At 38.9% G+C, this 12,748-nt stretch overlaps 1 protein-coding gene across 1 annotated transcript in view; it reads right to left on the minus strand.

The window, feature by feature from the left end:
• LOC144818959 (uncharacterized) overlaps positions 1-12,748 on the minus strand; it is a 552,374-nt gene that overhangs the window by 92,609 nt on the left and 447,017 nt on the right. Inside the window, exon 7 of the mRNA XM_078676876.1 lies at positions 2,698-2,976. Within this exon, the coding sequence (XP_078533002.1) occupies positions 2,698-2,976 (279 nt within the window). The remainder of the gene's footprint in view (positions 1-2,697; positions 2,977-12,748) is intronic.

The raw sequence follows: 12,748 nt of genomic DNA on the forward strand, positions 1-12,748 counted from the left end.
GGGTTAAATTTCCTATTCCCACTCCAGTCTGTGCAACAGTAGGGAAAGCATTGAACTTCAGAGGAGTAAGATTTCCTATTCCCACTCCAGTCTTTGCAACAGTAGGGAAAGTACTGGACTTCAGAGGGGTAGGATTTACTATTCCCACTTCAGTGTGTGCAACGGTAGAGTTCAATTTACCATTCCTACTCCAGCCTAAGCAAGAGCAGGGATAGCACCTGACTTCAAATAATTTAAATCTACTATTCCTACTCCAGTCTGTGCAACAGTAGGGAAAGCTTTGTACTTTAAAAGGGTCAGATTTACTATTCTCATACCAACCTGTGCAACATTGGGGAAAGCGTTGGCCTTCGTATGGGTTAAATTTACTATTTCCACTCCAGTCCGTGCAACAGTAGGGAAAGCGTAGGACTTTGGAGGGGTTACATTTACTATTCCCACTCCAGTCAGCACACAGTAGGAAAAGTGTCGGTCTTCAGAACGGTCAGATTTTCTATTCCTGCTCCAGTCTGTGGAGGCCATCAAAGACTTCTTTCAACTCTTCAACAGCACTGGGACTCTGCCATCTGTGAGTCCTGTCCTGCTAAGTGGTGCCAATCCAGTTCTGAGCCCCTGAAAGGTGATATCTGTTGTCCAGAATCATCAAAATCTACACAGTGACGACTTTGCATCTATTAAAACCGAAACATTGCCTTTTAATGCCGACAAAGGAGCCGATCAAGGATATCACCTCAATGGACTGGGCAGGCTCAACAATGATGGACAGCGCGGCTCGATGATGACGCAGCACCTTCATCGTAAAGGGGTTCGATGCCAAAGCCTTCACCGACTGCGCAGATTGCTGCTTACTCTTTGCCTCTATCAACGGGATCAATGACGATGTGAAAAGCGTTGTATTTCGAATGGTTAACATTTAGCATTCCCACTCCAGTCTGTGGAACAGTAGGGAAAGCATTGGACTTCGGAGGGGTTATATTTACTATTCCCACTCCAGTCGGTGCAAGAGTAGGGAAAGCATTGGACTTCGGACAGGTAAGATTTAATATTCCCACTCCAGTCTAAGCAACAATAGGTAAACTAATTCACTCCAAACAAAATATATACTTGAATAATCCTATTAATTTAGAAAGAACATAAAACTCTAAATATAAATATTGTTATTTAACATAAAATATATATAAATTACAAAAATAAACAACAATTATCCAATTTACAAAGTTCATAAATAAGTACGTAATTAATTTTTGATTAAAAAATACTGTTTATTTAATTATTACTCAATTAATTTTCCATCCTATACCCGTACAAACCTAGCAACCCACACCTAAAATATAATGAAAATATATGACACAATTTACATAATTAATAAACAATTACATAATTACTTAACAATGTATAATTAATTGTTAATTATTACTTATTTTCCCACCCCACCAGCTTACAAACCCAGCAGCCCACACTTCAAATATAACTAAATTATAACATTATTACACAATTCACATATTTATTTAATCAATTAAATATGTAGTTATACATTACAAATTATTATTTTTTAATCATGATTTAATTAATTTCCCACCATATACTCCTACAAACCAAGCAACCTGCAACTAAAATATAACTAAAAATCAATACTACATAATGTACATAATTAATAATCAATTCAATAATTAATAAAAAATGTGTAAAAAATTGTTAGTTAGTACTTAATTACCTTCCACCCTAATCCCCTGCAAACCTAGCAACCCGCACCAAATATATAACCAAAATATATGAATATTACACAATTTACATAATTAATAATCAATTAAGTAATTAATAATAAATTATACATGAATTGTCATTTATCACCTAATAAACTTCCCACCCTTTATCTCTACTAACTTAACAACCCAAACCTAAAATATAAGTATAATAAATCAATATTACATGATAAACATAATGAACTTACTTAAAAAATATTAATTGCTTAATAATTAATTAATAATTAATTGACTTCACACCCTTTTTCTCTACACACCTGACAACTTGACACATTGCTATAAATGACTATTAACAATTAAAAATTCTAACTAATTAAAATTTAAAATTACATAAAAAATTATAACAATTATACAAACAATTCTAACACACAAAATTAATATATAAACTAAAACAAGTTAAAAAAAAATCAAAAACAATATTCTTTACAACTATATTATTGAAAACGATATTTACAACTGATATTCTTAACAACTATTTTAATTACCTGAGAAAATTATTATTGACAACGATATTTCTGCATCACATTTTTGAATCACTATATTTTTTTTATATTTCTGTCTCCTGATATTCAGAACTCAATATTTTGTGCAAATACCACATTAATGTCGACAAATGGTGAGAATATTTCATTTGTTTTTAGATCAAGCACTTGGTTTTGATACCAGTGATAGCATAGTGAAGAAAAGCCAAAAGGGCAACAAAATGTATTGCCGATACCTGCATTCATTTTTACTGAAATGATGAAAGTCACATGATAAAGAGATAGACCTTGCACAAATGATTGCAATGTGGCTTCAAATAATCCCAAACAACCATTATATAAAGATTTGTACAACAAACAAAGAACATGGAAAATCCTATCATGAACTAGGTCATAACAACATTATGCTTTTTGTGTAAAGTTACTATAAAATATGTGTTATTTTACATCACCCCTCATAAATGTCTCTCTCTCGTCATTCTTCAGCTGATGAATGGTCCACTTGTTGCTATTGTTGTTGTTCTCATTTGGTGGTCTACTGGGGCTCTCCACAGATAATCCAGAGGATGGACTATGACTACTATCCTCAGCCTGGTCAGTCTCTTGTGTCTTTAGGTTTCCAGTCCCGGGTGGAAGCAAAGATGCTTGAGAGGAGTCCAGGCTCAATCTATCAGGCTCATCATCCTTGGGAACTGTGCTGGCTGTACTGTTCAAGTCACCTTCATGTGCATCTAGTGGAACAAAATAAATATGAATGAAATGTCCAGATAGCCTCTATCTTTCTTAAGATGGCACAACATGTACTGTAGCAAAGTCCATGGGAAAGAATTTGAAACCTATGGATAGATGAAACTTGTACAAGAAAATGCCTCAATAATTTCCTTAGGTCATTCATCATGGATGTCCTCCATATAATCAAGTCACAAGAATAATAAGTAGCAGAGCAAAAATTCACTGATGAATGCTGGAGTGTCAGCCGTATTGGCCCCTCATAGCATGATCTTTCTCAAAGGATGCTAACATATCAGAGTGAAATCATAAAACAGGGTGAGATACATGAATTATTAACAAATATTAGGGTTAAGTGTAGCTCCCCATGAACATTTACATTTGTGCTAGATTTGTGTTTGCAAAACAGAGGTTGAATGGGGTTCCCAGAGATCAACCCCATCCCTCACTTCTTCTTTCTCTGCTATTCTTTAATTTCTAATCCCGTCTGAAGCATACACACACATGTATCTGCCAAATTTACCCCATGGAGGGTGTACCTGGGTTTCTGCATGAAAGTGCAGCTCCCCTTGTTACATTGCGTTTAGAGGATCTTCCTAAACCAGTGTTGGAAAATGGTCACCCCAAACTTTTTGCCTCCATTCTCCTATTTTCTGACCTTCTTTTTGTTAGCCTTAAGACTGCTGACCAGTGCTAAAGTGCATGTACTTCTCCCCTAAACATGGTAACATTGGTGTATATACAATTGACATATTTAGTTTACTTGCAAGTTCATTGTAAAGGGGTATACCATATATCCAGGGCCTGTAATTTAAATACTAGAGGGCCTGCAGCTCTGGTTGTGCCACCTGCACAAGTAACCTTTCAAGCCTGTGTCAGGCGTGCCATTGCAGTGCCTGTGTGTGCAGAGTACTGCCACCTCTACTTGGAATACTTGCAATGCCTTAAACTCCCCATTTATTACACATAACTTAACCATAAGGAAGGCCCTAGGTAGCACTAAGGACAGGGTGCTGAGTAACTAAAAGGTAGGACATGTACTTTTAGGTTTTGAATGTCCTGGTAGTGAAAAACACCTAAATTCATTTTTCACTGCTGTGAGGCATACTCCTCTCATAGGCTAGCATTGGGAATTCAGTAATACACTTTTAAGCTGTAATTCCTGATTAGAAAGGAGTATCAGACACCAACTACTAAGTAACACTCAGTCAAAAACCTGCTCAAAAATGAGGGTTAGAAAATTGTGTGTGCTGCTTGCAAAATCAATAACAGGACACCCTTGCATTAGTTACAGTGTTCCCATCAGGGTTCCAACCTGTACCGCCCTTCATCATTTGGGAAGGCCACCATAAGTACACAGGGAGACCCCATATACGATCAGGCATAGCATGGTGGAAACCAATGCCCAATGAAGTTTATGACAGGTCGGTGGCAGGAAGTAACCAATAAGCAGTGCTCAATAATGAAAATAATGAAAATAAGAATTTTTCAAAAAAGTGGTGATGTTAAAAAGGGGTAGGAGAAGGAAAATAGATTTATTAGCAACCTTCAACTCCCACTCTCTAAAAACAGTGCAAAAAGGTAGTGTGAACAAATTACTACCTCGACAGTTTATAAAGTCACGGTCGACATGTTTCTGCAGCTTTTACCTGTGCCCCGGGGTCACTCGCTGCTTCTTCAGGACCTAACCTGCTACTGCTTAATTAGTGCTAAACAAGGAAACTTAAATAAAGTAAATTTCACCTTAGATTCTCCTCAGATTTTCCCCATGGATAGAGCGGGGCTCCGCAGTACCTGAGCTAATGCCGGGTGAGGTGGGGCTGCATTCTCCAAAACATGGGGAAAATCTGAGGAGAATCTAAGGTGAAATTTACTTTATTTAAGTTTCCTTGTTTAGCACTAATTAAGCAGTAGCAGGTTAGGTCCTGAAGAAGCAGCGAGTGACCCCGGGGCACAGGTAAAAGCTGCAGAAACATGTCGACCGTGACTTTATAAACTGTCGAGGTAGTAATTTGTTCACACTACCTTTTTGCACTGTTTTTAGAGAGTGGGAGTTGAAGGTTGCTAATAAATCTATTTTCCTTCTCCTACCCCTTTTTAACATCACCACTTTTTTGAAAAATTCTTATTTTCATTATTTTCATTATTGAGCACTGCTTATTGGTTACTTCCTGCCACCGACCTGTCATAAACTTCATTGGGCATTGGTTTCCACCATGCTATGCCTGATCGTATATGGGGTCTCCCTGTGTACTTATGGTGGCCTTCCCAAATGATGAAGGGCGGTACAGGTTGGAACCCTGATGGGAACATTGTAACTAATGCAAGGGTGTCCTGTTATTGATTTTGCAAGCAGCACACACAATTTTCTAACCCTCATTTTTGAGCAGGTTTTTGACTGAGTGTTACTTAGTAGTTGGTGTCTAGTACTTACGAGGGACGTAGCACTCTTGGTCATTAAACTCTCCCTCTGACCCTCCCTAGTGTAGTTCGTAGAAAGGAGTATCTTCATCATGTTTCATATCTTTGGAAAGGTAATGATAAATCTTCTTTACTGGTGAAGTTGGATTTAACATTACTGTTTAAAAAAGTCACTTTTAGTTTTTCCTGGGCAGGAAAAGGGAGAGGGAGCTCACACTTACAACTGAATAGGCAGTGTCCTTGGTCCCAAACAAAGACCTGATTACACCCCACAAAGACCCTCGCAGATAGAGCTGGGATAAAAGGGGACCTGTGCACTTCAAGGTCCTGCTTTGAAGTCACCCTGACTTCAAAGGCACATTTGGGTATAAGTACTGGGGCTCTGACCCTACCAAGACAGTACACTACTGGACCTGTGAAGAACTCTGCCAGGAATCAAGATGGCTGTGCTACAAGGATTGCTATTTTGCCTGACTGCTGCCCTTAAGGAACTGATTTCTGCTTTGCTGAGCTGCCCTACTACCTGCTGATCTCTGCCCTGCTGAGGACAAGGACTGGACCCATCTCACTTGAATCCAAAGTGACTCCAAGAGCTTGCTGTTCTGATGTCTCAGCACCATCAAAGACTTCCTTCAACTTTTCAACAGCACTGGAACTCCGCCATCTGTGAGTCCTGCCTGCTAAGTGGTGCCAATCCAGTCATGGGACCCTAAAGGTGATTTATGCTGTCCAGAATCATCAAAATCTACACAGTGACGACTTTGCACCTATCGGAACCCACGCATTGCCTCTGTGGATTACGGGGCACAACGATGAAGGAGAGCGCTTCTCAATGACAACAAAGCACCTGCACCGTAACGGGGTTTGACACCGAAGCCTTTATTGACTGTGCAGATCGGCACCAATGCTTTGCCTCCATCCAGGGGATCGACAACGATGCAGAATCTCCCCGACTCCCCGAATTGAGTCTTTCTTCATCGCCGCTTACTCCATTCAAGGTGTTTTGTCAGCGGGACCTGCGTGAGTCCTGGAGCCAGCCTGCCCTTCATTGCAGTCGACTTGAACTTTCCATAGCAACCAATCTATTTTGATGAGATGTATAAGAATGTTACATCCATCATGCACAACCAGATGCTATCCATATTTCTGATCACAATGTAACTGAGTTTGTTAAGGAAGTGTGTCGTTTCTTGCACAGATGTCTGTGTGGCTTACACAATCTTCTGAATATTTTTTTTTTTGCGTACTGCCCAAGTGGTTCTTGCAGTGGACCTATTGTGGAGGTTATTGGTCTTCCACTAGAGTCAATGCGATCTTTATTTACTTTAGGTAACATAAATCACTAGTATTCTGGACAATGCTTGTAGAAGAAACTGTTTTACATGATCTATAATCCAATAATAGGAAAGTGCCTTTTCCAGACTATCTTTAGGAATCTGTGTATATTCCAATTTAGGATCTATACCCACCCTTGGAATAACTGTGATGACTACAGATGCTCACAAACATCTGTTGCAACTCATCAAATGATTCACCATTGATGGAGATGGGTTGCTGAGAGATTTACTATAAGAGAATGCAAGTGAGAGGAGTGGTGGTTCTGTTTGGTAGACAAACAAACTCCTGTAATGACATTTGCTGGTTTTGCTGTACTTTGATCCTGCTGTATGGAATGGTTCAGCATCGGGTTGGCTAACCAGCTAGCGGGATCCAGAGAGGCCCTCATGGTCTGTAGTGACCCATGTGATTCTGTGGGTTTGCACTGATTGTTCAAAACCAGAATGTGTCATCCTCCATGTTTCATTTTTCTTTGAATGCCAACATGAATGCAGACTCTGTTTCCTTACTTTGTAGCTTAATTTTAATTCTACTGACATTAATTTTACTGAATGCTATACGTTAACTATTTTGATGGGATGTTTGTGTTCTCTCCTTTGCCACATAATCTTGTGTTTCAAACATTGTTTGCAAACATTAACATATTGAGGTTCTATGAATTCTGAACCCGTGGGTTCCATTTTGTGTATGGCAGCCATTTTGTGGTTGCCCTCACATAGGCCATGATTGTGGCTGAAACCAGTCTTTTAGCTCGAGTTCATGCTGACTCCTGTTTGACCTGAGTGAACTGACCCTGTTGCCTGAAGCTGACCTTGTTAAACCAGTTCCTGCCCTTTAGCTGATCAAGATTGAGGATCAAAGCACAGGACATTGTAGAGTTTCGTATGCACACACACACCCCTTATCTGTTTTCTGTTCCTTCTTTTATGGTCTGTTTATGATATGGGTTGTGGTCCTTTTATTATGGGTTTGTCCAGCTTGTGTAAGAAGGAATGTTAGGTATTTTGCATGCTTGCAAAAACTAGGACTGCCCCTTACTTGTATGCTGAAGTTTGTAACCCTGAGAGCATATAAAAGGCCTCTGTTCTCTGTATTCCTCAGACTACCTCATTCAGTTGCTATGGCTTCTGTGTGACGTGGCCTCACTTATTAAATTTAATAAAGATGTCTTTTCATATTTTCAGCTTCTGTGCCAAGTTCTTTTTATTAGTAAGTATTCCCTGAGAATAAAGATTACAGTTCTTCAGATGGCGCGGCCAACGTGGGCTTCATCAGAGAAGTGACTTTCTGTGGGAGTGATCTTGTCAGGAGACTGAAATCTACCGAGGAGGACAGAACAGGATTCTACTAAGGAGGTACTCTGTGCACAGGGATTCTGGAAATTCTTTGTTTCTGCAGCCCAGTATATTTCTGATCTTCCTGATTTTGATCCTCCACATGATGTCACTCCTGACTGAGAACCTTTTTGGCGTGAGTATTCTCAAAAAGACCGTTAGGTCATGTAGAACTTGACAGTTAGAATTTGGATAACCTTTTGATTAGTAAGAATAAGAAGTACAAGTGGGTCACTCCCACAACTTTGTTTGGTTTCTTGGTTTTGATTTGGTTATTGCAATTACCAAAGCCAAGGGGTTTGGTTTCTTGGTTTTTGATTTGGTTATTGCAAATTACCAAAGCTGAGGGGCTCGTATATTTGCGAGTGTATTGGTAGAGATAACCACTTGAAGTTTGAAGCTAGATTAGTGAGCTATAAGATGCCTAATCTTAGCAAATTTGGGACTGTAGCTTTGGAACTTTGGAATTTGTGTTGGCCAACTTTGGATTTGTATAGGTTTGGATATGCGAATTGCAATTTGTGTAGGCAGGTAATGAGGAGATATTTCTCCATTTGGTTTAGTTGAACGGTGCACGTGCGAAAAGTACCTTAAGCACCACTTTGATTATAATACTTGCGTATTCCGCAGTATTTTTTGGCATGCCTGTTCTCAAGCTCACATGGAAAAATGTGTTGCTTTTTTGGAAGGTACCATAGTGTGATGTGAAGTAAATTAGCCGGCCCCCCTAAAGGGAATATCTAAATAGGTTTAGATTTACAAACATATTTCTTCCTTGGTGATTTTGTATCCCCAGGGAATTAATATATGACATAATACATATAAGGATCCTTTGTTCTGCGCAATGTTATGAAGGAAGATATGCAGAGCGATTTTGTTTGGTGTTCTGCTAGCCAAAGCTAGTGAATTGAGTGTATTTTCGCTTCTTGGACATACATCAGTCTGTTGGGCTGTTTTTGCAGTCTTTTTGAAACACAATTGAGAAGCGTTTCTTGTAAATATGACTTACAACTAGTATTTACAAATGGTTTGGTTTAAGTACAGTCTGTGGGCTGTCCTTGGTTTCTGTCCTGAGTATTGATTTGTGGGTTAAATGTGTGTTTAAATGTCTATGTGGGTTTCCCATTAGTGCAACTTCTGTAAGTATATAGCGATGGCGCTATTCACGAGATGCATGGCTAAAGCGCGCTGTATTGTGTGTCCTGAGTGTTTTGACCCCTTTCTGTTTATGTCTGAAATGAGCTCAATGTCTGTTCGTGGTTTTTCTTGATGTTTTCAGTCTATTAAGCAACATTTTGTAAGCATATTCTTGGGTCTGTTGCTAAATAAAATTGTGCTTTTTAGAAAGAAAAAAATGCGCAAACATTTTGTCATGTTTCAAGTTAGGCGTCTGTGCTTGGGCTTATAAATGAATGTGTCTAAAAATGATAGGCAAGGGATGCAGCTTGCTCCTATATGTGGAATTATCAAAAATAATTGGGTTTATTAAAAAAATTATTAATTATGAAAAATAATTATTAAAAATAAGTGCTACAAAATTCGTTTTTTACTATTCATGAAGCTTAATGCTCATACTATGACATCCTAGCATTACAATTTAATTTAAGTTGTGCTATACCGCATAATGAGAACATTAGCATATGGAATTTCACTTAGCGCAGGCGTACAAAACTCATTTTTCTAAAGATTTACATGGGATATGTCTGATTAAAAATCTCTGTAATTTGTAAAGAACATTCTGAGGATGATTAATATGTATCACAAGAATAGGATATTTATTTTTAAGTGCCCCAAACATCAAAGTCGAATTTGGGTAAAATAGACCATTTAAAACAGCATTCTTGCAATTTATGATAGCTTTAAAGTGCTTTAGGCTTCAGTAAATGCATACATTTAGGTGTAATACAAATTTGCAGACTGTCCCCATTTGGGGTTTGCTTTTAAATGGCCTAGTGAGATTCATTTAATGTTGCTGAAATGAGTACCATTGCATAGGGTAATAGCAAACATCTGTTCTAAAGATGGTATGTTATGTTATTATGTTTTGCGAATTAGTCACAGTAACTGTTTTAATAATCTAAGTATAGAAATAAATTGTAGCCCCTAACAGGAGTAATATATATATATATCATGTGTTTTAAATAGGGTTGGTTATTGCAGGTTAGAAAGAGTTGGGAAGGTTTTTTGTCTTTTTTCAGCCTTAAGAGTGAGGAAGAGATAGAGGGTTGAGGAGCCCGCAAGGCAGATTTTGACCTTAAGGTCAGTAAGGTGGGAGTTAGGAGTAAGTGTAAACAGATGGAGAAATGATTGCTTGGAAAAGCAGGGCCTCAAAGGGTGTTGGCGCACGGGACACGCAGAGTGTCAGTGAAAGAATTTTACTTTTGAAAAGTTAAAAGGGCTTCATGTTGCAAGCTGACTGACAAGATGGTAACAGTTAAGTAATGGAAAAAAAATTTGAGTCTGTTAATGTGTATCATGTTTTGTCTTCTGATCAAAAGTTATAATTGATGTCTGTTTGTCATGAGAAATGTCTCTCTTTTGTGTGTTGTGTATTTTTTCTTTTTGCTTCTGCTCACAGATCATTCATGGATTGTTCTGGGTGATTTTAAGGCTGACAAGACACGTGAGTTTGGTTGGTTGAAAAGAGATGTGTTTTTGCGTAATTTCTTTGAAAAGAAATGTTTGTGCATTTTACATATTCTTGCATTTTATCCTTTTATGAATTGTTCCTGCTGGTCCTGTGTGTCAGAAGTGACACACAGTTAGTTGCATTTGACAGTCAAATCTCCACTACCTGGTGATTTGCTGTCAAAAGGAGGGTGAGGATTTTAAACCTGACAAATTAAGCAGGCCTGAATATTGTTAGTACATGACCTGGTGTTGTGCGTCACCGCTCATTTATATATGCTATTGTTTTGTCTATGCTTTTTGTGCTTGATATACAGTGAGTGTATCTGATGGCTTGACATGTCCGTTTTGTGCGTTTTTTTTGCATGTTTTTGTTTTATGTTGCTGCTTATAATACTATTACAAGTTTACCTGTGTTGTGAAGGGATATACATGACGATGTGTATCCTGCAAACAGTTGGGTAGATTTGCTTTGACACTATATTTCACAGAAAAATAGACAACACTTCATCAGTGTATGTCAAATTTGGCTTTAATGGTATTTGAAGGAAAATAAAAAAGAGATATACAGAACCAAAGTGTGTCACATGCTGTTAGTCACGTACTGCCCCTCCCCTTAAGGAACAGGCAGCCCTAAAATTATGTATCCTGAATTGGACGTAAGGATAAATTATAGATCTGTGACTTTTGTGCAGGTGACCTAATTTTTATATTACATTAGTCAGTTTTGTTCTGCTTCCTAAGTAGTATATGGCTTTGTACCATAAAGGAAACCAGGTTTCATTTTTCCCTGAAGAAGGAACTGGAACATTAGCTGAGATTACCGTATATGGTGTAGCGGCCAGTGGTAGAGTTTAAATTTGTGTATTATTTTGACCTTTTGTGTATCACCCATACTCTTGGTATTGTGTCACATGCCTGACTATCACCCAAGCACATCGTGCCTAGTTATTGGGATTTTAGCTGTGTCCTAGTTCCATTTCCCTTTTCCATATTCTTTTCACCAGTTAGCCCATTTCTTTATTGTTGGTTAATTATTCAGGTTCACACTTTCAGATTGCAGTATTGTACCATGGACCCCCATCTTATGTATAATTCCCTTTTGTATAACCAGACTGTTTTCCCTGATAATCTGTCTTATGCGATTTTTCTTTTGAGATGTTCTAGATAAGGAATTTAGGAACACCTATATGTAATCATTGAGATAAAATGTGTTTACCCCATTAGACGATGCCACTATGTGTGAGGACATCCATTCAGATAGAATTCCCATGTCGCTATCTACCCTTAGATGGTGAAGGATATGCTCTCACACGGAAACCCAATTGAAGAGCCTAGAGGCACTGTTTTGCCTACTGCCTTTGTTTTTGTATTGCCTTTGAGAATGACAGTGTATTTCAACGCAGAATTGTCCCATGGCGTATGGCCACTCCTTTGAAGATTGCAGGCCACCTGTTTTCAGTCCCCTTGTTATACAATGAACTGTTTAAAGCATTGCACTTGCTCCATCAGATGGCATTGGACATCACAGAACCAGAATTTCAGTGCAAAAGAGCGCCTGTCATGTACTGGTAACCTCTGACAGTGTGCAGTCCCTTGAGTCCCTTGGCCTGAGTTTTGGCCACCCCCCCCCCCTTTTCCTTTGCTCCAACGGAAGTGCAGTGCACCGGAGGATCCAAGATTGGCAAAAGGCACTCAATTCTGGTGCCCATGAACGAGCAGCCTGAGCGTCCTCTGACACTGAATGATGAGTGTTGGAGTCTGAGAATGGTCCCGGGTCTGCACGAGATGATTTGTGCTCATGATCAATGAAGATCATGCTATCTGTAGTGTCTGCCGCAGAGGAGAGATACTGGTGCACTGCCTTGAGACATTGAGACTTTCGAATGAGCTATGAGTGTTTGCCAGGAGGGCACTCCAACGGATACTGAGAAGCACCATTTACATGAAGGCCTGAATGAAGAGACCCATGCGGAAGAAAACAACAAAAGAAGATTTGATGGACAATAGAAGCCTGCCAGAGAGGCTTTTGAACAGACTCTGGGCATAGTTG

Source organism: Lissotriton helveticus, chromosome 2_1 (genome assembly GCF_964261635.1).
Source record: "Lissotriton helveticus chromosome 2_1, aLisHel1.1, whole genome shotgun sequence".
Taxonomy (NCBI): Eukaryota; Metazoa; Chordata; class Amphibia; order Caudata; family Salamandridae; genus Lissotriton; species Lissotriton helveticus.